Source organism: Pimephales promelas, chromosome 19 (genome assembly GCF_988280905.1).
Source record: "Pimephales promelas chromosome 19, fPimPro1.hap1.1, whole genome shotgun sequence".
In the NCBI taxonomy this organism is placed as follows: Eukaryota; Metazoa; Chordata; class Actinopteri; order Cypriniformes; family Leuciscidae; genus Pimephales; species Pimephales promelas.
Genome location: NC_142787.1, coordinates 1,643,809 through 1,669,561, shown reverse-complemented (window position 1 = coordinate 1,669,561; position 25,753 = coordinate 1,643,809). Strand labels below are relative to the sequence as shown.

At 36.0% G+C, this 25,753-nt stretch overlaps 1 protein-coding gene across 1 annotated transcript in view; it reads left to right on the top strand.

Annotated features, from left to right (window-relative positions):
* Window positions 1–1,187: 1,187 nt before the first annotated feature.
* Window positions 1,188–25,753, top strand: part of csf1rb (colony stimulating factor 1 receptor, b) — a 30,717-nt gene continuing 6,151 nt past the window's right edge. The window contains exons 1-16 of the mRNA XM_039663620.2: window positions 1,188–1,335; window positions 10,255–10,515; window positions 12,047–12,331; window positions 12,412–12,545; window positions 14,376–14,535; window positions 14,612–14,807; window positions 16,953–17,074; window positions 17,169–17,280; window positions 17,373–17,569; window positions 18,685–18,797; window positions 18,871–18,997; window positions 19,100–19,204; window positions 20,936–21,046; window positions 21,991–22,153; window positions 25,385–25,449; window positions 25,526–25,632. Coding sequence (XP_039519554.2) covers window positions 1,275–1,335; window positions 10,255–10,515; window positions 12,047–12,331; window positions 12,412–12,545; window positions 14,376–14,535; window positions 14,612–14,807; window positions 16,953–17,074; window positions 17,169–17,280; window positions 17,373–17,569; window positions 18,685–18,797; window positions 18,871–18,997; window positions 19,100–19,204; window positions 20,936–21,046; window positions 21,991–22,153; window positions 25,385–25,449; window positions 25,526–25,632 — 2,319 coding nt within the window. The 5' untranslated portion in view covers window positions 1,188–1,274. The remainder of the gene's footprint in view (window positions 1,336–10,254; window positions 10,516–12,046; window positions 12,332–12,411; window positions 12,546–14,375; window positions 14,536–14,611; window positions 14,808–16,952; window positions 17,075–17,168; window positions 17,281–17,372; window positions 17,570–18,684; window positions 18,798–18,870; window positions 18,998–19,099; window positions 19,205–20,935; window positions 21,047–21,990; window positions 22,154–25,384; window positions 25,450–25,525; window positions 25,633–25,753) is intronic.

Genomic DNA, 25,753 nt, shown 5'->3' with positions numbered 1-25,753 from the left:
TCTATGGAGGTCATCCCTCTACTCTCTATTTGCCCAGAAACGTCTATGGGGGTCATCCCTCTACTCTCTATTTGCCCAGAAACGTCTATGGGGGTCATCCCTCTACTCTCTATTGACCCAGAAACGTCTATGGAGGTCATCCCTCTACTCTCTATTGGCCCAGAAACGTCTATGGGGGTCATCCCTCTACTCTCTATTGGCCCTAATACGTGTACGGAGGTCGTTCTTGTACTCTCTATTGGCCCAGAAACGTCTATGGGGGTCATCCCTCTACTCTCTATTGACCCAGAAACGTCTACGGAGGTCGTCCCTCTACTCTCTATTGACCCAGAAACGTCTACGGGGGTCATCTCTCTACTCTCTATTGGCCCTAATACATCTACGGAGGTCGTTCTTGTACTCTCTATTGGTCCTTGTTTTATGTTTGGTTTGCTAGCCCGTGTTTTTAACTTTATTTTCTTGCAGCGTATCCCAAATAAAAGCTCTTCGTCACACTAAATGTGTCTCTATTGCACACATTGTGTTTATCATGCAATTTATATGCGAAAATGAGTTTTTATGGGCATAGCACATTAGTCGTGGTGTGGTGTGTGTGTGTATTACATGCAATAAAGTGCGAATCAAATGGACGCAAAAACTACGTATCACATGCACATAAAATGTGTATAAATTGCACATAGAAATATATTTTAATAAGATCAGGCTGGTGTTCAGAGCAGTACGTGACAAATATGTGTTAGGAGATGATCTGTGATATTTGCTTCACCTGTAACTGGTCATGATGTTTGTGCTCATGACCTAAATTTGTGACCTTATAGTAACAACTTAAAAGTTGTTAATTAATTTATAGTAACTTAGCTCTGATTCTTTTATTCTTATTATTTCTGCCATACAGTCTGCACAATACTTCTTAATGACATAATGATATTACGTATTTATTTAATGATATAATAGTAAACACTCTAAAAATGTCAGTCAAATGCAATGTCTTATTGCCTAATGTCTAATTTAAAAGAAAATGCATCAAAATCCGTCTTACATCTGATGCACAGTAATTACTAATGCATAATACAAAATAATAAAGCACAGTAAAAACTAATTTGCAAAAGAAGGCTAAGTTGCTTTTTCAGTGGACTCAAAGTTCAACAGTCTGGAGAGGAAGTTAAATGCATGAGGCATGAGGCTTTAGTAAATTGTGTCATCACACCTAAGCCAGTTTTCCTGCAGTGTTTCAGACCAGCAGACCACAGTTTATACCAGCTAAAGTGACGAAGATGAACCGGAGGATGCTCTGTATCACCCTCTTCATTGCTGTACTGCCTTGCATGGCTAAAGGTACGTCAATTCTTATCTCTATACTAACTTTATTGATAGATGTGTAAAATTAGACCTCTCACCAATTACGCTTTATGTCTTCTGCAAGAACTCTGAATCTGAGCCATGGCATCAGCCGGACACATGCTGACGAAGGCTTCATTTACAGAAGGCTTTAGTCTGCAGGGAATAGATTGTTAATGTCAAGCTGTGAAAGGCAAAAAGAAATAAAGGATGTTTAACTTTGATTTAAATTTTTTTTTTAAACTAAAAATAATTCTAATTCTGTATACTGGTAAAATGAAATTTTTTTCAGTACATTTTAGCAAGCATCCTGTGTTGATGTTTTAACATAACAGAAACATTTATAATAGCTAAAATGTAAACAAATTTAGTTATTAAACTTTGTTTAAACATTTTTTTCTTTTTAAAATTTAATTCATTTAATAACAAAAAATTACTACAAAGATCCATGAACGAATAATGACATCACATTTTGATAGAATAAACGCTCCTTCTGAGAGCACTTTAAGACATCATTTGGTAACATGTTATAAGTATACTGTAATAAAGTACTTATAGATTAACAAACTATTCGTTTTTAGTTAAAATATTATAGTATACATTGTTAATATATTAGGCTATATATTCAACGTGAGTTCGTCATGGATTGTCACTGTAATTAACACTATTTTTATTGTTTAATTAGCTCATATTTAAAGAGTTAGATAATGTATAATATGCTTTGAAATTTATGAATAAGGAAAAATGTCATAAATAAAGTGCTTTAAACCTATATTAGATATCAATTGCCTTCATATTCAGTGTTCCTTAAAATGTTTATAAAAACATGAAGCACCCCCCCCCCCCCACACACAGACACACAAACACAGACACACACACAAACGCAGACAGACCCGCACACAAACACACACAAATACGCACACATGCACGCACACACACACACGCACACACTTTGGCACATGTGGTTCACTTGTTTGCGGCGACAGTCCATAGACATGATGATTTTTAATCTGACACTTTCCCATTTGTGACCTAATCTAAAGCGAGAACTATTTACATTTAATAAGTTGTTAACAAAGCATAAATGATTACCAAACTATTTATGAGCTAATTAAACAATAATAATTTTGTTAATTACAGTGACAATGAAGAACTTATTGGTATATAGCCTATTAATATATTAACAACGTAGAGACTACAATATTTCAACTAGAAACGAATAGTTATTTCTGTTTACGGTAACACTTTGTAATACTGTTCCTTCATTAATGAACAACTACACATGAACAAATTAGTAAACACACTACAGATTAACAAATTAGTAAGTAACAGCGCTGTTGAATGGTAGTTCACTATTAGCTAATCAATAACTACTGTTTTTCACACCGTACTGAAGACTATTATGAAGAACTACTATATACAAGTTCATAATTAACATGAATAATGCATTATTTATAATAATAGGTAACGGTAACCCACTAGTAATGACTCAAGTTTACTAATTTGTAAATCAGAGTTTATTGTTAGTTATATACACTCGTCTACGGACAAATATGGACAAACCGAGCAATTGGGTTACATTTTTTAATTACATTTTTAACCCAATGTTTGGGTTTGTCCATATTTGACCCAAAGTTGGGTTAAAACAACCCAGTATTTTTAGAGTGCAATGGTTTTAACATATTATTATATACAGTGGTGTTAACAGTGCATAACTCACGTGTTCCTGTGTGATTATCAGTTAATGAAGAAGTGTTACCCGTGATTTTAATTCCATCTGTTGTCCAAAACCATTCTCACACTCTAAAAACTGCTGGGTTGTTTTAACCCAATTTTGGGTCAAATGTGGACAAACTCAAACATTGGGTTAAAATTGTATTAAAATGTGTCCCAAATTTGGGTTAAAACAAACGTAGTATTTTTCAGAGTGTAACATATGCATTCAGTAACAATAAGTGCATTAGTTAAATGTTGCATTAGCATGGCCGCAGTCAGTGTGTGAATAGAGATATGTGCATAAAGTGTGTGTGTGTGCATGGGAAACCGACTGTTTTAAGACAGGTGTGTGATGTTTGTGGCTTTGATGGCCAGCGCTGTAACAGTCCTGTGGAGCTCTGGTGTGTCCTGTCCGACTCGAAGCAGAAGTGAGAGTGGGAATGGGAAACAGACCCCTGGGATGTGGCTGTGCAACGGGCCACCGGCGCAATGTGTTTCCTGAGGGACCCAATCAGAGGGGCTCTTCTGCAGCGCCGACGACGCGCACACACACATCTCAGGCCTCGCTCTCGCTTCCCCTTTCTGCAGTTAAAAATAATGCCCGGGCCCCTTCTTCATCAAAAATGTGACAAGACCCTGTGGTGTTGTTGTTGCAGAAACTGCGATCCAGAGCCGTGTCTCGCAATTTCCGCTAAACTTCGGATTTCACGCCTTAAATTTTGCACAAACCACATTCTGACGTTTGACTTTCAGTGACGTCCACCTCAACAGCGCTGCTGGATGCCGTTGAACATCAAGACTTAATATTGAAGTGTGTTTGCATTACATTTTTTGAAAGAATTATAAGCCTAAAAATATGATCATTTAATCACCCCCATGCTTTCCAGCAGTGTTGTAGTCGAGACCACCTCACTCGAGTCCGAGTCGACACCGAGACCAGAGAGAGTCGAGTCCGAGTCGAGACCAAGACCACTGAGGGTTGATTACCTAATTTACTTTTATTTACTTAGAGAAATCCTTTTTTTTATTTATTATTTTTTACTGAATTTACTTAGAGTTTAAAAAATATGATCAGTTTAGGGTAAAAAGGCCACATAGTAGGTGGTGTTAAAAGTCATTTTATTACAATTGGTCATGCGCAGTTGCGCACTAGAAAATCACCAATCACTGGGCGTGTCAATCAATTTAAAGAAACATTTTATTAACATACATTAATAATCATGAAAAATATTTTTAATTGAACTCGAGTGGACTCGGGAATAATTCCGAGTCCTAAAAAAAAATGTTCGAGTACGAGTCAATTCCGAGTCCAAATGGACACGAGTCCATGACGAGACCAAGACCATTAAAATATGGTCTCGAGACCGAGTCCGAGACGAGTCCGAGTCTCGAGTACTACAACACTGCTTTCCAGTAAAAATATCTAACCATCCTAAAAGCAAGATGAATATCCTTTGAAAGATAACTAGACTTTGTTTTCCAGTATTATAAATTAAATTCGGCGTGAAACGGTAGTTGCTTTTCCCCTTATTGTGACGGATATCCAACGGCTTTTGGGAGAAGAGCAAATGTAGGGCGGGACCTGATTTTGATGTTGTCCATCGGGAACGGATCGGATGCGGTCTGATGTGATTAGCCGTGCTTCCTTTCAAAGTTGCGAATATGCACATATCGCATCAAACATTCGGTAATGAAGCAGACAGCAACACCTGTAATTTAATGTAATAAAAAAGTTATTGTTGGTTTAACTTAAAATAAGTAAGTAACCTGGTTGCTGTAAAATTTGTAAGTTCAATGAAATAAAATAAAAAAGTGAGGTAATTCAATGAGGGAGAATGGTTTAATCGACAGAAACTCAAAATATTACGGGTGACACTTTACAATAAGGTTCATCTATATTAATACTATATTAACTAAGAATAAATACAGCTTTATTCATGTTAATTTCAACATTGAATAATACTTTATTAAATCTTGTTAGCATTAGTTAATGCACTGTGAACTGTATTTTTATTAACTAACATTAACAAAGATTAATAAATACTGTAACAAATGTATCGCTCATTGTTCATGTCAGTTAATACATTTACTAATGTTAAATAATGAACCTTATTGCATGTGATCTGAACGACATATTTGACAAAAAAGTGTTTTGACAGCAAATCATGAAAATATTTTTTATAAGCTCTGGGGTTTTGATAAGAGTTTTTAGGGCAGTGGACCAGGACACATATAGGGCACACTGTAAACAAATATTTTCATGATTCGTTGTCAAAACATTTTTTGTCTTGTTAAATCAACTTAGATGATTTATGTAGTTGAGGTAACATAATATTTTGAGTTTCTGTCTCCTTCATTGTATTTAAACTTCAATGAGTTTAAAGTTAAACCAGCAGGTTACTTACTTCTTTGGGTTAAACCAACAATAACTTTTTACAGAACTTGTTTGTGGGGAGATTTTGAAGCATACAATATGTGTAGAAGAGCTAATCAGCCCAACGGCAGGGTTTGTTTATATTCGACCCAAACTTGGGTTGAAACAACCCAGCATTTTTTAGAGTGGACTGAGCCTGTAGTGTAAGGTGAAGTCCTTGCTTATCCTGCTCAGGTCCTTGCAACTGTAAAAAAAAAATATTTTCATGCTTGTAATCACAACATTTTTTCTTTTGTCAAATCATTTATGTAGTTCAGGTAACATAATATTTTGAGTTTCTGACGGTTAAATCAATCTCCTTCATTGTATTAACTCAATTTTTCCATTTCAACGAACTTAAAATTTTAAGGCAACCAGGTTAGTTCATTTTTTAAGTTAAACCAACAGTGTGTAATTTAATTTTATAATTTTACACTCTAAAAAATGCTGGGTTGATATAACCCAAATTTGGCTCAAATATGGATAAACCCATGCTGATTTTTAAATCACAATTTTTACCCACTGGTTTGTTTTTTTTCTCGCAAATTTTAGCGTTCAGTAACTCTGAAATCCTTGACCATCTTGCTTTCTGATTATGGTTTCAGGTCAGTTTTGAGGACACCAAGAAATCTGAAAAAAAGCTGGGTTAACCCAACGTTTGGGTCAAAGGTCCCACCTTATATTAAGTGGCTTTGAGTACTATGTACTTGCATCGTGTGGTCCTGTTGTATTGTAAAACACTTTTGCTGCTATTGAGGTATGCTACAGGTAAGTTTAGGGACAGGTGTGGTATAAGGGTAGGTTAAGGTGTGAGGGATGGGTCAACTGTGTAATTACAAATTAATTACAGCTGTAAATACATGCTGGTATTTTTAAAATATAAGTACAATGTAAAAACACACAATAAGTCCATTGTATCAAATTATTAATTTCAATGTAAGTACATAGTGCTTAAAACCACTTAATATAAAGTGGGACCGGGTCAAATATAGACAAACCCAAACGTTGGGTTAAAAATGTAATTGAAAAATTAGCAGGGTTTACCCATATTTGACCCAAAGTTGGGCATTTTTAGAGTGTAACATAATTCTACAACTTGTTTGTGGGGATATTTTGCAGCTTACTGTATGTGTGCTCCCTTTAGCAAATGAAGAGCTAATCAGCCCGTATGATATGACAGTGAGCGATGTGGATAAGAGCTCGTCCCCGGCGTCCCCGGCGTCCCCGGAGTCCCCGGCGTGCTGTGGCCTGGACGAGCTGAAGCTCTCTCTCGCTCAGCTCATCCAGGAGGAGCAGGAGAGCAGGGGCTTGTTCGGGGAGATGGCGAAGGCCCTGAATCAGCTGGTGCAGGAGAACAAGGAGGCGGCCAGCGTCCAGGTCGAGGTGCTGAAGGTCCTGCGGGCCATGAACGATCGGGGCGAACCGGAGATCAATCACCTGCAGAGCATGGCCCGTCTTCAGAGCCTCCTCGTGGAGAACCATCAGGCTCTTCTCCTGCAAACGTCCCGCATCGCCACCATGATGCAGGACCAACTCAAGAAACAGAGCCAATAAAAATGGCATTTTTATGACATACAGTCAAACCAAAAATGATTCAGACACCAGATTTATTGTTTGACATTTTTTTACTAGTGTGTCCAGGACACTAGAGTTCATTTCTGTGAGTGAGGGGAGCAAAATAAAGTAAATTGTGACGTATTACACCCAAATATTCTTCATACAGTGAAGATACCAAAAATGATTCCTCCACTTTGAGCTGATGATGTTTTGCTGAAGTATGTTTTCTTTACTCTTTTTACACACACACTGAACAACATGAAGCATTGCTTGTTCACTGGTTGAGCTAAACTGGTATTATCTAATTGTGTAGTTCAATTTAACAGATATTCAACATAATTCATGTGTGAGAGTCCAACAGAGGGACGGACAAAACCAGTCAAATATCCACTGAGTTCATGTTGAAATGTTGAAGGGGGGTCTAAATAAATTTTGGTTTGACTGTATAAAACTTGTACTAACAAAAAGGCACGCTAAAAACGTCAAAATAATCTAGCTAAAATGACCCAATCCTGACATCTAATCAAAACATGTAATGAAGTGCATATCATTTAGTTGATATAGTCAATATTTGAAGTGGATCAAAATTATTCATGAATTTTGAACAATAGCCGTTCTTGTCTTAGGACAACTTTGATAAACTTTTTTGATTAATGTTTTGATTGATGAATGATCTAACTTTACCTGTAACATGTTTCATGCACGATCAAATGACAATAAACAAGCTATTGATGATACCTCTGTTCGGCATCAGGAATCATTGAATTAATCAATCTCACTGTTTTACCAATGCACAACATTTAACATATTTCTATTTCTACACAGCAAAAACTCCAGAGTTATATTAACTCTCCTGGGAGTTTATATGACCTTCACTGGAGGTGAAAAAAAAATCACAATTTTAAGTCACCATTATGGAGATCAGTATTTGATTTAGTTGGTCAGTTAACCCTTACATTTTTAATTTTAGATTTTGTTCAGTTGTTGCAACAGTGTTACAACTTCCAGATGAACAAAGAGAAAAGATGATCTGATAGTGTTGGTTATGTTCTAACAAAATCATCAGTTGACCTGAATCACTGAACTAATTTAAAGTCTAATCTCTTGACTTAAATGTATATTGTTGATTACAGCATCACAGTGATTCCACAGCGTAAGATCCAGAATTTTTGATACAATTCAAATGCTTCCTTAAAAAATGTAATCTTTCTTTTAGGCACTTACAGACATCTAGAATCAGTGTATGAATCTCAACAATGGTGACAAACAGAATATTCAATTAGGAAAAAGGAAATTACTAAGACAATTCAGATCATACTTTATTCATACTGCAATGCATGATGGGAGCTACGAATGAGTTCTGATGGGTGGAGCCCACTTCAACATGCTTTATTATTGTCACCATTGTTGAGATTCACAGTTTGATTATTGATGTCAGTGTGTCTAAACAAAATAATTTTTCAAACTTTTGATCAGAACAAATTTTAAGAAATATTTGGGATTATATTGGAAGTGTTGAAAATCATTTGAAATAGAGTTATAGTGTTGCTGTTATCAACAAGGTAAACCTATAATGCTCTATATGAGTTTTGTGATTCTGATTAAGTCAATTAAGTCAATTAATCACTTAATTAGCTCATTAACTTTAACACTCTTGAGTCTGGAGCCAAATAAACTCCCAGGAGAGTTCATTTAACACTGGAGTTTTCGCTGTGACATATTTTTTTTTTCCGTGATAGCATCTCTTCATTGCTTACCTGTTGAATATAGAGTTGATTTAAAGGTTTTAGTGTTCATTTTTAAAGCAATGTATGGTATTGCTCCGACTGATCTCAGATCTGTTTCATCCCATATTCTGAATGTCCGGATCCTCTTCTCTGCGTACTGTAAAACATAATAAAATAATTAGACCTCTCCAACTCAAAAAGTGTCTTAACATTGGCTCAATCAGAAATAATATACTGAGCCAATGGGCCAATTTGTTGGCCCAACTAAATATTGAATATTGTAGTTGCCATTTTATTTTTCACTGTCCGTAATTTTTTCCTTATTTCTTTTGATTATTTTAATTTCCTCTATGTAAAGCACTTTGAAATACCATTTTGTGTAAAATGTGCTATATAAATAAACCTGCCTTGTCTTGCCATGAAAAACATAAATACATTAAGCAAAATACAGAACAGGGTTGACATTTTGTCAACATCACTTTACTAAAAAAACAATTACAGCACAGAATATTTGGTGAAAATACCTTTTCAATAATACGGTATCAAAAATACCATTTTAAATAAGGAAAAACACTGAATACATTTAAGAAGTCTTCTGCACAACAGGGTGTCTTAATGTGGGGAAGAAAACTTTCAAAAGTGGCACTTCATAGGTTACAAATCTTCAAATAATAATACAAATATTATTAACAAAACTCCCCTGCGTCACATACGGCCTGTGAGAGTGACGTAATTATATAAAGAGGGTGAGACTTATTTATTTATCTATTATGGTGAGACCTGTGTCAGTCAACATAGATTTTGCTTCATGATTTATTTCATGGTATGTAAATATATACAGCTTTCAGGACTGATTAAAGTTACTGACATGATTGAGAAGAAAATCTAGAATCAGTGTATGAATCTCAACAATGGTGACAAGAAAATCCCGAGTGTAGACTGCGATCTAACGTCACTGTGTCACACAAACCACATCTCAGGAGTCGATCAAACCGTATTTTAGACATATATGACACTGTCAGATAATTCTGTGGAAAACACGATCATGAAACCAATGAACGCATGAAATCGCAATTCTACTAAATGTCTTTTAATCTTTTTACTAGGTCCTAAAGAAAGGTTTTGGAGAATAATTTCCGTGCTTTATACTTACAATAACGTCTTGAAACTTGAAGAATATCAGAATTCTCTTGTTTTTCTGTCTTTAACACGGCTGTTACTGACTCAAAAACACATTACCTCTCTATAAATCTCCTAAATATGTCTACATTTTCTGGCCTATGCGTAACTTCGTAGCCTTCATGTTTTACAGTGATGTTTTGGGTTATGGTTTTCTCTCTTTATTTCCTTTTAAATTATGAGTAATTTTACATTTGTTGATGAATTCTATTGTAGAGTGATGTGTCATTTTGCATGTTGTGCAACACTTTGGTCTGCACTCATGTTGCTCTTAAAGTGTATATAAAGAAACGTGACCTTGACCTCTTCTGTGTGTCTGAGCAGAGTTCTCCGCTCCAGTGATAAAGCTGAACTCCTCTCCTCTGAATGGATCAGAGATAGTCTGGGCAGCGAAGGAACCCTTGCGTCTGCTCTGTGAGGGACAGGAGGAGGTCATGTGGAGGACACGAGTCGCCCGACTGCAGAAACACGTGTCCCGAAGCGTCCTCTCGGTCCCGGAGCCCGGCGCAGAGCACACGGGGACATACCGCTGCAGTTACAAGAGTCACAGACACCTGTACTCAGAGATACACATATATGTGAAAGGTATGTGCACCAAAACAATTACTGCAGAAAGATTATTGAATTTGAAATTTATTTCGAACATTGGAAAAGAAAGTATATAAAAATATAAAACAATGTTTAAAAACAAAAAACAACAAATGAGCAGCAAACAAAGTACACTTCTTTCTTGTTAACATCTATTACATGTGCGAAAAGGAGTAGGAAGAAGTACAACTTATACACTCCTACACCATTAATTCTTATGGTCATTCACGGTCATTCATGGTCATTATATATATATATATATATATTTGCACTGTAAAAAATATTTTCATGATTAGTAATCACAACATTTTTTCTTTTGTTAAATCAACTTAAATAATTTATTTAGTTCAGATAACATATAATTTTGAGTTTCTGATGATTAAATCATTCTCCTTCATTGTATTAACTCACTTTTTCCATTTCAATGAACTTAAATTTTAAGGCAACTAGGTTACTTCATTTTTTTTTAAGTTAAACCATCAATATTTTTTTACAGTGATACATACATGCATATATACATGCATATATATATATATGCATATACACACACACACACACACACACACACACACACACACACACACACACACACACACACAAACATGAGTTGTTTAAAACATGCATTAAAGCATCTGTAATTAATACATAGACAAAATTGTGGGAATGAACAAAAAAACAAAAACTGTAAAACCTGATGAGTTAGTTCAACTCAAACCGTTTGAGGAAACCGATTGCCTTAAATCATTTAAGTTTATTAACTCAAACAATTAAATCATAAAAAAATATTTCACTTGTTTCCAAGTAACTCAATAACTTATTGTTAAGATAATTCGGGTAATTAAAGTTAATAGTACTAATTAGTTACTACAACTTAAATCTATGAAGTACACTGTAAACCCGAAAAAGTTGGCATAACTCAAATCACTTTAATAGTATAAACTTAGTTAGCTTTAAAAGCTAATCTGCTGACGTAGTAAATGCTAACATATTAGAAACAGTATGTTATAAGCACATACAAGAAGCACTTGCTGTATGAGCGTAATAACATAAAGGGACAATTTGCTCTCAAATCAAGCTGAATGCACCACTTGTCACCATGGTGGTAACTATCCTAAAGCCAACATTAACAGAAATTCTTCTAAATTAGCATAACAAAACATTAATCACTACTAAATCTCACACTTAACATTAATTTTACACACACAAAAAAAACATTATATTGCACTTAATTTTAGCATTTACACTCTATTTCGAGTGCCATCGGCAAAGCATGCTGGGAAATAGATATCCCAGCCGTTTCAGTTAAACTTAAGTTCGTCTAAATTAAAATAAATCATTTCATAAAACTCAAAACAACGAAACAGTTCAGTTTACTTAAAATATATCAGTTCTGTGAACTTGAAAGACTGAACTAATTCGTTGAATTTAAGTTTGTCCTACTCAAACCAATTAATTATTTTGACCGTTAGGGTTTACAGTGATCGTGATAATAATCAGTTATTGGCATGGGCTTTTTTTTCTGCAATAGATTCTGTCAAAGCCTTTACTAGCCCTCAAAACCCAGTGATAGTTGAGAAAGAAGGCTCGAACCACTGGCTGGACTGCTTGGTGACGGACCCGGCGAGTACCGAGTTCTCCCTCAAGATGGGGAACGGGTCGGACGTCGCGCCCATGATCAATTATACAGCGGATCCCAAACGTGGCATTCTGATCCAAAACCTTCAGCCCAGCTACGACGGAGATTATGTGTGCGCTGTGAAGATTAACGGAGTCCAAATGCAGTCTGATGTCTTCAGAATCACTGTCCTAGAAAGTGAGTTGTGTGAGTCTTTAATGCTGTTTTGGAGTGGTGTGTTGTTGAAGCGATCCTGCTCTACCCATGTGTTTCTGCAGAAGCCCAACAGCCGCCGCTGCTGTCCCTTCCAGATCATCAGTATGTGCGAATCGTCGGTGAAACGCTGCGGATCCCTTGTTACCTCGAAAACCAAGATCATTCGTTCAACATCACCTGGAGATCATCAGAAAAGGTGGAGTGTTCTGGGAACTCAATCTCAGAAGGTTATTGGTTAGGAACTGAATCAGTCAGACAATCCTGGTCTTGAAACCTCGGCTTTGGTCTTAATTTCATTACACATTGTCTTGGTCTAGACTCTCGGCGTGTGATCACAGACAGTTTTGAAATTCTAGTAAAGATATTCCAAACTTCCATATGTTGATTTATTCTTATCAGTTCTTGCTTTCCCTGGGAATCGAACCCATGACCTTGACGTTGCAAGCACCAACGCTCCACTGTTTAAGCGTTTCTATTTTCTATTCTATTTATTAATAATCAAATGTCCCAAAGCACCACTGAGCTACTCCCACTCTTTATTAATGCACACATGCATAGCAAGAGTAGAGGAATTCCAGGTCACACTTTAATTAGAGGGTTAATTCAACAAAAAAAAAATGACTCCTTATAAAACCCTTTCATCTTCGTAATACAAATGAAGATCTTATTGATCAAATCTGTGAGATCTCTGTCCCTCCATTGACAGGCTACGCAACTATCACTTCCAAGGCCCAGAAAGGTAGTAAAGACATCATTAAAATCATTAAATCATCCCTACTACTGTCAGCTTTCTCCACAGAACAAGAGCCTGCTAGCTTAGCTTCCAAACAAAGATGGCCGACACTGTGTGTTCATTTTGTGAGTGAGATCACCCTCTATGGGCGGGTTGAGGACATGCGGGACGGACCCAACTACTGACTGTAGTCTTTAGCCTCTTGGCGCAAAATGACGACCAAAAATATATAAATCTCTCGTCTCAGGGGGATATGAGGGTGGAAAGCACGGTGATTCGAAAATACTACAGGTTTTCTACTAATACAAAGCTTATGCTAAATCCTGAAGTATCCCTTTAAGGGTCGACAGTGTAATTGTATATGTAATAAAATACATTAATTACGTTAGTTACACTTTATTTTAAAGCTACACTGTGTGATTTTTACCTCCATCTAGTGGTGAAAAGGTATATGACCATCCAGTGAATATTAGTTTCTGTTGCTCTCAATTCTGATTTCGTTTTAACTCCTACGGTGGCCAGTGTAGTCCAAGATTAACATGACTTCCAGTTCGACCTCGTCCATGAGTGTTAACTCAAACGTAAAAAAAAAAAGCGACAGGCGAAGCTTAAATTAACAGGTATCTCCCTCTTCAATGGCATATTATACACTCACGAGAATACTTTATTACTTGAACGAAGTAAATATACATTAATGAGCACATATATTTTTGAAAGAACTAAGTGTTTTTAGCTAAGAATAAACTAAAAGAGTTACACAGTGTAGCTTTAAGGTGTCATTGTTACAGCGTAATTATAAATTTAAGTACTGATTAATATTAAGCAACTACATGTACTTACTATAGGGTTTGGTTGAGGGTTAGTTGCATGTAACTATGCATAATTTACTGTTATTACTATGGTAAGTACATGTAACAAAGTTTCTTCTAAGGTGTGCGTGCATTTTAGTTCTGTGTAATAATAATTAACTATATAGGTTTAGGGTTGGGATTAGGATTTGGTTTGGGGTTAGTTGCATTATGCATGATTCATAGTTTTTAATACAGTTACTATGTAACGTGTAACAAGGACACTGTAAAATAAAGTGTTACCGGCATTTTTTTAAACTTTAGTACATGTATATGTACACAGTAATCAAATTCTGACACTATATATAAAGAGGGACTTGATTTCAATTCAAAGCCAGGTCATTCAGTTCCTCTAAATCCATTTCAGTTCCTGATTGTTGTAAGGCTGTTTTGAATACTTACTGCACCGTTTGGTATAATACGTATCAATATTTGTTCAACTTAGGTACTGAATCATGAAACAAAGAAAGACAAAAGGTGTGACATTTGCTTCACTTCCCTTTTGACTCTTCATGAAGTCAACATGTCTGACTCGGGGAATCTGACCTGCACCGGGCAGAATAAAGCTGGACAAAGCACCGTCACTGCAGTTCTTACAGTTGTAGGTAGGTTTCTTTATACCAGACACTGATACTCTCTGTGAAATTGTGTTTAAGTCGTGGTCTTGCGGTTTTCTTTCAGATAAACCTTACATTAAACTTACTCCCATCCTGTCCTCCGAGCTCAAGGTGAATGGAACGGATATTGAGGTGATGCGAGGGGATGTTGTAAAACTTGGTGTGCAAATCGAAGCATATCCAGAAGTTAAATGGACACGTTGGAAAACTCCTGAATCGAATCACACCCACGAGGAAACATTTCTCAGGATGCATAAAAGGTTGAACCGACTTGTTTTTGTGCTTAGAATTATAAGGTGATCTGAGACCAGATCAGTGGGTTTCTTCATCCAAAAAGTCATTAAATCTTTCATAAATTACTCACTCTCATGTTGTTCCAAACTCGTAATCTTTGGAACACAAATGAAAATCTTTTTGATGAAATCTTAGAGCTTTCTGTCCCTCCATTGACAGTAACTAGTTTGACGCTTTAAAAAGTCCATAAACAAACCATAGTTGAAGTTGAACGGTGTAGTCCAAATTTGCTAAAGAGACTTGATCGCTTTACTTGATGTAAATTTAAAATTTAGGCTTTTATTGACATATACACATTGATCAGCGAACAAAAACAGAAACTCACCCAAACCTGCTTGACACTAGATCAAACCTCTTGCTGTGACGCGTAACATAATGAACCCCATTGTGTGTAAGCTAATGAATGTTTTTATGTGAATAAAAGACTAAATGCAATCTGTTCATAACATAACGCAATGGACTACTTGCACTGAGCTTCGCGACGCACTTCCGTTTGGAAACAATACATATCACTTATTTCCGGTTAAGTTTACTTTCAGAGTTGAACAAACACCACCTAAAATGAGTGTCTGTAATAAGATTTTATATTTTGGACATTTTTATTGACAGAAAATATTCTGATGTTTACCGTGTGTGCAGAATTTTCAAAACTCATCGGAACGTTAAAATCCAAAACAAGCCAATACGAGAAAGCGGCGGCTGTTAAAAATACGCCATTATTTCACCACAGGGTGTCAGTGTTCGTCTACACTAGTGACCGCGACGCTGAAACATCAGTACGAAACACGAACATTTATTTATTTGGATTAAATATTGTAATCAATAATCATTCAGTGTCGTTTTTCCAATGTCAGTCGTTTTACTATTACACGTTCATGCCCAAAATGCTTAATTTATTCGGAGAAGTTGACTGTCATTCTTTGTAGGCACCTCGCGATCATTCATTCATTCATAAACTATTTTAAAAAGACAGGAATAAAGCACCAATGTTATTAGTCAAATTCATTAAAGAAAGAATTAAAACATGTAAACTCAAGTATAGAATATAAGTAGGCTAATACTGACAGAAGACTACTGCAGGTTAGTGGCACTGGTGGATAAATATATTTAGCCTATTTATTATTCAGAATGGAACAGTTAGAAAGAAAATATATTAAGGCTATAGCAGGAACATTTCAGCAGGCTCAAGATAATGAATACAGAGATCGTTATTCATTGTTTTAATCAATTGGCATCCATAAAACGTAGTGATAATCTGCATTCTCATGTATGGACGTGCAATGAACACAACCGGAAACTCCCGGTATGTAATATGTAGATCGCGGAAGTAGTTGTGCAAGAAATGTCGTCCACGCTGCTGGCCAATGGAGATCGACGTCTGCACCTGGCGGCCATCTTGTGACAGGCAGCTCGCTCACTCGTAACATTGTGTTAGTGGTACATGTACTATTTAAATGACCATAACTTGCTCAATTTTCTACCGATTTTCAAACGTTTTGTTTCGTTATAAACGTCAGAGATGTAGTTATGACACTGCATAGTTATGAATAAAACGTGTTTAAATAAATAACCATCCAGATAATTATAGCCACGTTAATAACGTTTGTAAGAAACCAAACCGTTTGTAAATCCGTCAAGATTTCAACGAGATAAGAGTATTTGTGTTCGTGCTGACCATTCATCTTACATCAGCTTGTCTGTGACAAGATGGCCGCCGGTGATGACGATGGAAACTCCGACGTAATACAGCTAGCCTTTATATACATATCTATGGTCCATTGTGTCTCTTCAGAAAATTTGGATTAAACCACTTGATACATATGGATCACTTTTACAATGTCTTTATGAACTTTTTGAAGCGTCAAATTGGCAGTTGCGTAGCTGTCAATGGAGATTTCATCAAAAAGATTTGACATTCATAGATGAACGGATTCGGAACGACATGAAGGTGAGTAATTAATTACTGACAGAATTAATTCCTTTTTTTGGTGGACTAACAGCTAAATGAATAGTAGAGTGCTGTGTTATAGCAGTGCTATGCATGTCCTTGTTTCCCAATATTGTTCAAATTCATTTATTTAATGATTTTACAAGTAATCTCTATTCGACAGTCACAGTAACTTGTCCACAATCCTGCTGAGGAACGTTGGAGAGCAAGAGTACGGTCACTACATCTTCACTGCCAGAAGTGCCCGTGTCAACGCCTCAATAATTTTTACAGTTCACGTCTACTGTAAGTCTTAATAAAAACAAACAATTACATAAATGAACGAAACCATAGCTCCATTTAATCTTTTTTTATTTATTTTGTCTTTCCAAACAAACAGATAAACCCAATACTGAAATTAAGTGGGAGAATGGGGGAATTGCCGTTTGCGTGGCGATTGGTTATCCCGCACCGAGGATTCAGTGGTTCCAGTGTGAAGATGCCAGCACTATGTATGGCCTCATTTTGGATTTCAGATTTGTAATAAGATCGTATATTTTACACTAATGCACTAATTTCTGATTTTAATATGATTGAGTGACAGGTGTAAAGACAACCATACATCCGCTGTGGAATTAATGTCCACCCAGTCCACTTTTGGGCACGCCAGAGAGCATGGACCAGTGCGGGTGAAGAGTGTGTTACCGGCAGTGACTAACGCAAACACTAATGTAACCTTTGAGTGTGTGGCTACAAACGTGGCCGGAGAAGATCGTGACAGATTCACCTTTAAAAGTTCATGTAAGAAAAATGGGTTGGTAACACTTTACTTGAAGGGTAAAGACTGACGTGACACTTTCATAATCATGACAGAACAAGTCATCAATATGAAGGAGGTTTTATGCATACAGGTGAAACTGGAAAAATTAGAATATCGTACAAAAGTTAAAGCTACACTGTGTGATTTTTACCTCCATCTAGTGGTGAAAAGGTGTATGACCATCCAGTGAATATTAGTTTCTGTTCCTCTCAATTCTGATTTCGTTTTAACTCCTACGGTGGCCAATGTTGTCCAAGATTAACATGGCTTCCAGTTGGAGTGTTAACTCAAACGTAAATGCGAAAGGCGAAGCTTGAATTAACGGGTATGTCCCTCTTTGGCTAATGTACTTTCAAGACGGAGGGGCAACATTAGAACCCCTTACCCGTATGTATTTTCAATGGCATATTATACACTCACGAGAATACTTTATTACTTAAACAAAGTAAATATACATTAATGAGCACATATATTTTTGAAAGAACTAAGTGTTTTTAGCTAAGAATAAACTAAAAGAGTTACACGGTGTAGCTTTAAGTAATTCAACTTAAAAGGAGAAACTAATATATTATTTAGACTGTGAGATATTACAAGCCTTTTTTGTTAGATTTTAAACATGTTTATGACAACTGTCATTAAGTGTCATTCACTCAATTATAACATCTTTAATGCAAATATGACCATGTTTTAGATGTCTTTGTTATGACAACTTGAATGTCAAAACCAACCACATGACAGTTTAATGTAATGTTAACCCATAAAGCTAGGTAAGTTTGATAATTAATCTGCTATGCTTATTTATGACAGGTTATGATGTATTGGTTTATGTCAAGTTGTCATAACAAAAACGTTTCAAACAATGTCATATTCGCGTTAAAAAATGTCATAATTGAGTGAATGACACTTAATGATATTTGTCATAAACATGCATAAACCTCCGTCATATTCATGACATGTGTCCTATAATGATTATGAAGGGGTCATGTCAGTCTTATACACACCCCTTCAAGTAAAGTGTCACCCAAAAAGGTCAATATCCCATTTTGTGCATTTGAAGTGGCGTTATCATCTGATGCATCTCTAATGTCTGCATCAGTTCCTGACAGGCCATCCGTGTGGTCGACTTCAGTGTTGATCACTGTTGTTCTCTCTGGAGCCTTCACTGTGATCATCTTATGGATGTTGATCCTTTTCTACAAGCACAAAAAGGTAGTTCCCCACGTCTGTTGTACTCACAAATGATGCAATAAATACATTTTATAACACCACTATTTTTTTTAAGGCACATAAATATGAAATCCAATGGAAAATCATTGAAGTGAATGATGGGAACAATTACACATTCATTGACCCCACTCAACTTCCATACAACAAAAACCTGGAGTTTCCTCGAAATAAGCTGAAGCTTGGTACTGCAACCATGCGCTTATTGTTTTACATTACCGTAGTTTTGTTGGTAGTAATGATAAGAAATAAGTTCTGCATTAAAAAAAACATTGCTTTTACTTCAGGACAAGTTCTTGGAGCAGGAGCTTTTGGGAAGGTGGTGCAAGCAACCGCTTTTGGGCTCGTCAAGGACCAAACCGTTACACGAGTGGCAGTGAAAATGCTCAAGCGTAAGTTCAATACTGTACATATTATGACAAATTTGAGTAGATTTTTATGAAAATTGCTAAATTCATTTATTTGAAGTGAATGTATAAATATCACAGATATAATCTATTAATTTTAGGTATCGCAAGTTGGATTGTGGTTATGGATTGTGATTTAATGATAACACTAAAATTTTGTAGTCTCAAGACTAGGGTTGGGTATCGTTTGAATTTGAACGATTCTGATTCCGATTCATTGTTTCGATTCCGGTTCCTAACGATTCTCGATTCCGATTCTTTTAAGAGGCAGGGTCAAAAAAGTTTAGCTAACCTTGCTAACCAACGGCCTTTCTGAAGGAAATACTCCTTCTGTAAAAATACTCCTTTTGTCACAAATTTTGCATTTTGCCGAGATTTCGTTATTTTTAGAAAAGTGAAGCCACACTTTGGACCGCCGACGTAAGGTACTCATGTTCGACTCGCGCGGTTATGCCAACACTTCCGGTAGACGCTTCTTCCTTGGTGTTGTTCAGCGGTTTCTTCTTCCGCTCGGTCGGACTGTGAATATCGAAACTAGGAATCGAAATTTTTACTTTTGAACGATTCCGGGAAAAACGAAAAGTTAGTCTCCGTTCCAATCGATACTCGATTCTCGATACCCAACCCTAGTCAAGACTAGGTAAAGAGAAACAGAGATATAAGTGATAATAAGTCTGAATGATCAAAATCTAGTTTCCCCACTATAAGCTGTTATATTTGTCAAACGCGTGAGCTACTTTAAATAGCTATATAATAATATTCCCGTTATACACCATAAGATGGTCTTCTGGTGCCAATTTAGTCTTAATGCCCATGTAGAGGGTCACGTTAGCATAAGTTCGCTTGCATGCACTCATTATAATTAGAAAGCTGATACGTCACTCATTTGCAATGTAGTTGGGGTAGTATAGCGACACCAGTGGGCTTTAAGTGAACTGCAGCCAGCAACACTACTGCCCATTAAAGTCAATATTAAAGGAGTAGTTCACTTTAAAAAAAAAACAACTTTTTCTGATAATTTACTCACCCCCATGTCATCCAAGATGTCCATGTCTTTCTTTCTTCAGTCGAAAAGAAATTAAGGTTTTTGATGAAAACATTCCAACATTCCAACATTTCTCCATATAATGGACTTCAATGGGAACAGTTTCAGTGCAAACTGTTCAAAGGGCTTTAAACGATTCCAGACGATGAATAAGGGTCTTATAAAATAAATAACAAAGTTTAAGTTTTATAAGCTCAAATGCTCGCCTTGCTCTGTTCTGTGATGAGCATTCGTGACTCTCCTGTTCGAACTCGCTCGTTCTTTTTTCGAGTCATTTGGCTCGAATTGACTCGGAAAATGATTCGTTCGTTTTCATGAACGAGTTCGAACAGGAGAGTGAAGTGTTACCAACTATCCTTATCTGGCCGAGTTTTTCAGTGCTCTAAATTACAGTACAGAATGACTTTTTCAGTCATTATCTTGAACATCGTATAAGCATTTATTTCATGTGTCATTGAATGGAAGAGATGCTCTCGTAAATGTGTAAATGTCACATCCTTTTGATAACAAGTTCTTTGGGAGTGGGATTTAAAATCAGCCCTGGACATATATATTTTGCTGGACGATGAGTGTTAATCCAATAACCCAATACCCCGATCGCCCAAGACCAGAGGTTTTTGTTTTAGTTCTTGATATAAATCATTTTAGTCTTTCTCTTTCTGTCCAAACAGCCAGTGCTCGCTTTGAAGAAAAAGAAGCACTCATGTCTGAGCTGAAGATCTTAAATTACATCGGGCCGCATGAAAACATCGTCAATCTGCTGGGGGCGTGCACTCAGGAAGGTACGTCTCACATTAATCAGCAGTGAAATCAGTAAGATTATCATTATAACAGACTAAACACTTTGAATTCATGAATGAATTCATCAAATTCATTGAATGTGACTTAGTGAAACATGTGCTCCCTTAGATCTTTGAGTCACACAATAAACTATTTCAAAAAGTGAACAACAATATTTCTGATTGATATTTACACTTACTTAATCAGTTCAGGTTTTTATCAGTTGACCGAGTAAGGTCGTTGCCTGCTGGGTTTGTTAAAAAGGGCAAATCAGGGTAAATCAGCATCCGACAAGAAATGCTGGTGTTTTTGGCCGAAGACAAATAGAAGTGAACAGGGCTGTTAGTAACACGTTTTTTCTATAACCCCTCTAACTAAGTGTGTTTTTTAGACACTGTTTATCTCTATCATTAAAGTTGTTTAACAATCTACAACTTATTCTTGTTTAAATTAAATTCAAAAACTATAGAAAGCATGGACTTCAGTTTAAATTTTGTACTTTTATTTTGATTACATTTTCTTTATTAGTGCAGTATAAGCCCCCATCAACAATTTTAAGAATTTTTTATTTTTTCAAAAATATTGGGGAAAATATTCCATAAAACAAACAAATTTGAAAAATTACACGTTTATTTTACATGTATATGTTGAAAAACATTACACAAATGCTTGACACAGCATTATACATTAATTATTATAAATTAAAATACCTACATTTTATTTTACATTACGTAAGTTAAGAGGTTTTCTGGTTTGTGATGGTCTGCTCTGCATTGTAATTTTTTATTAAATCCTCTTGTCAATTTTTCAGCATTAAACGTCAACTGTGCAATCACAATACTGGTTATATACTTAAATATTGAATATAAAAAAAGTTAAAAGTAGTGCATCAGTTGTAAATAGATCAGTGTGGCTTGATGCCTGACTTTGATTTGATCTGATATAGGACCGATGCTGATGATCACCGAGTACTGCTGTCACGGGGACCTCCTCAACTTCTTACGTCAACGAGCAGAAACATTTGCAAACACTTTTCTTGGTCTTCAAGGCTTCCCGGAGGATTCAAACCTCTACAAGAATGTGACCGTTCAAAATAACCATCCTGCAAGGTATGCTCATGTCACGTCAACCTTTATTTTTATAGCACGTTTAAAAACAGCAGAAGTTGACCCAAAGGGCTTTACAGATCAGGCGAGAATAAATCAACACATTTAAACACAACATCATACATTCAAAAGCCATCCATCATTTTGGACCCTTCACTGTGAAAGGTCACCCTTAGATTTATAACACCAACGAGGAGCCGTCAATAACAGTTGGTCAGAAGACCCGAGTGCTCTAGTTGGAGAGTAAGGGTGTAAAAGGTCACTAATATAATATATTTGGGTGCGAGACCAGATAGTGCCCTGTAAACAAGTCAACATTTTAAAATCCACTGGAGCCAGTGTAGAGATGTCAAAACTGGGGGAATATGATCCTTTTTCTAAATCCTGTTAGTGTCAGTGTCGTATAATAAATGAAGGCTTGCCTTGTACCACCAATTCTTTTTTTAGCAAATGTGATCAATGCTATTGTTGTTACGTTTCCAAGTATTATTAAAGCATTCTTCTTCCAATAAAAACACATGGTCAGGCAATTTTTGTTGAAAGGACTTTTTGTCCTTCAGATTGTTGGGACTAACTAGACCAGTTGCCATCAGATCGATTGTCATGAGGAAATTATACTCATTTATACTGATTCTTCATTCTTTTTATTGGGTTTTTATCTGTTTTATTGTGTTTTTATTTTGTATGCCGCCTTTCTTCACTGTTTTTAATGTTTTGTTTTTTTTGTCTATGTTTCCATGAAGGACCACAATGGAAACAAGCCTTTGGGCTTTTTTGAGTTTTTATCCTTTTGAACACTTCATGTCGAATGTTTTTAACCCTTATGCTGCATTAGGGACATTTTTGGTCTTTTGCAGTTTAATTTCTTTGTCCATTTTGGCTGTTTTAATGCAAATGGTATGAAATTTGGCAAAATTGTGACTTTTTGGATACATGTAAAAAATGTGATCCCATTTTGCAAAATATGTATAACACACACTGTGTAGATCAAATAGTAACACTCAGCACCATAAAGACCAAAAATGGCCCATTGAAACCCATTAAAACGTTGTTTAAATCTAAGGCGGTCAGTAATACATGAAACATGATTTTTGCACAAACATCCTTTCATTTTGAAGCAAAAGCATTATATTTGCATTATATAGTGATGACGTCACTACATATTTATTCCCTATGGGTGGAAATGCACCTTATTTTAGGCAATAGGCAATGTTTAATAGGTGGCCATTTTTGGTCTCTAACGCGCTAAGTGGGATTTTTTGCAAAGTGGGACTGTGATAATCCAAATCTAAAGTTTTCTCTTTGCATTTAGTTTATTGAAAATAATTGAATTTTTGTGTTTTTTCCTCTTATACAAATCGATGGTTTCGCAAACAAAACCGGTAATTAAAGGGTTAAAATCCTGAAATTGAATACATTTTTGGTAGTTATGATGAGGACTGATGCTGGTTAAAAGATTTAACTTGGTAAAAGTGGAAAATAATAATAATATATAATATTTTAGGCAATGTTTAATATGTGGCCATTTTTGGTCCTTAATGCACTCAACGGTGTTAAAAATCTAATGCAGCACAAGGGTAAAATAAAGTTTTCAATCAGTCAATTAAAAGGCTACGTTCACATTGTCTAAATCCGATTATTTGACTATCTGATTGGAATCTGATCTAAAATTATTGATGTATCGCAGCTGTTCAGATTTGTGTGTCCATGCCACTCTTTCCTTTTCCGGAATCTGCTTTGGTTTCTACCCAGACAGCAATACAGTGTCGGCCCAGATCCAGCCCACATCTGGGACACATGGATACCACATGTCCCAGTCAGATGTGGCCCGGATCTAGGCCAACACTATGTTGCTGTTTGAATATGGAAATTACGTTTTGTTGGTAGGCATACGGTTCTTTACCAGTTTCAAAATATGTCTCCGTTATTGTTATCGGTAACACTTTATTTTACGACCCGCAAACAACTGTGTAAGTACACCGAAATTACGGTGTACATTTCTGTCATTATAGTGTACTTCCGTGTAGTTATAAGGGAACAATATGTAAAGTTTGGGGTAATAAAGGGGTAACAAGCAGATATACAAGCAAATTATTTAATTAGTTAAAAAATAACAGCTACCTATTCTGTTAATATATTCAAGGCAAAGATTGTACGTCTGTTGTTTATAAAATGAATCACATTTCTGGCAAAATATGTTCAGGGTAATTTTGACATCTGTGGGTTGAAAATTAAACGCACGTAAATATATATATATATGTAATTTTCTGTAACAACAAAACCTAGTTTCTCCAGCGACTTGCAAGATGTTTCCTATTAGAGCCCGACCGATAAAGGATTTTGAAGGCTGATACCGATACAAATATTTTTGGATTTTAAAATTCGATATTCCGATATATCAGCCGATATTTCTTTTTATTTTTTTTTCAGAAACGCGCAACACAACATTAACAGATTTCCCTAACATTAGTTATTTGAAGTTATTTATGAATTTTAACTAAAATAATATGCTAATCCATTTTAAAAATAAACTTGTTTCTTTCATTGTCACAACAGAACAGACTGATGGGAGTTGCATTAACTAGCTTTGTGGTTAGCTAGTCTATGATGAGCCATAATTTAGTAATGGATAATGTCGTACTGCAAATTGCACAGATTTTGTCATGCTTATTTCAGTTAAGAGAACTGATGGGAATGATCTTTTAATTGCTATTCAAGCAATATATGTATCGTGACCAACTCAATGATTGTGTTGAGTGCCACAAACTATAAAACTCCAACTCTCATGACATGGTTCAAGCGTGTTTCGTCCGTTTTTATTTTATTTTTGAAATATTCATTTATCGGCCATTATAACTGCCGATACCGATAGTTTGGAAAATGCCTAATATCGGCCGATAATATCGGTCTGCCGATATATCGGTCTGGGTCTATTTCCTATTATAACGTCTGATCTTTAAGTTTATCGTGGCGTGAGAAATCACATAAACCACGCGAAATCTGATCAGAGCAGTCAGACTGAAACGGATTTCCATAAATGTGATTTGAATAAGATTTCAAGCCACATAGAATGTAGCTTGAAACAGTTTTTCAAGTCGCATTTCATGTGATTTTGGACTGATCATGTGATCGGATTTCAATCGGGTATGGACAAATAATTGGATATGGACTGTGAACATGTGCGGTGGTCGTAGTGTTTCTTCTATTGTCAAACATGTAAACCTTTTTTTTTAGGATCACTTGCTCAGAGAGCTACAACGACGCACAATCTACACGGATGTCCACAGACATTTGTCAGGGTAAAGTAATAAGCAGACCAAATGTTCTGTAATGGGAACAATTGGGCATCCTAATCATTTTGCACTTTTCCGACAGAATCTTGCAATGAAGGAGGGGAGGACGTGTGGTCATTGGATAGTATTGATTTGCTGAAGTTCTCCTATCAAGTGGCACAGGGAATGGAATTCCTAGCCTCCAAAAATGTAATATTTCTCAGTTATATGTGTCAAAATTTAATTTTTTTTAAAAAATATCTCTTCTGCTTGTTATATAATGTAAATGAATAGGTAACTGGGGCAATAACTGGGGCAACTGAGCTACAAA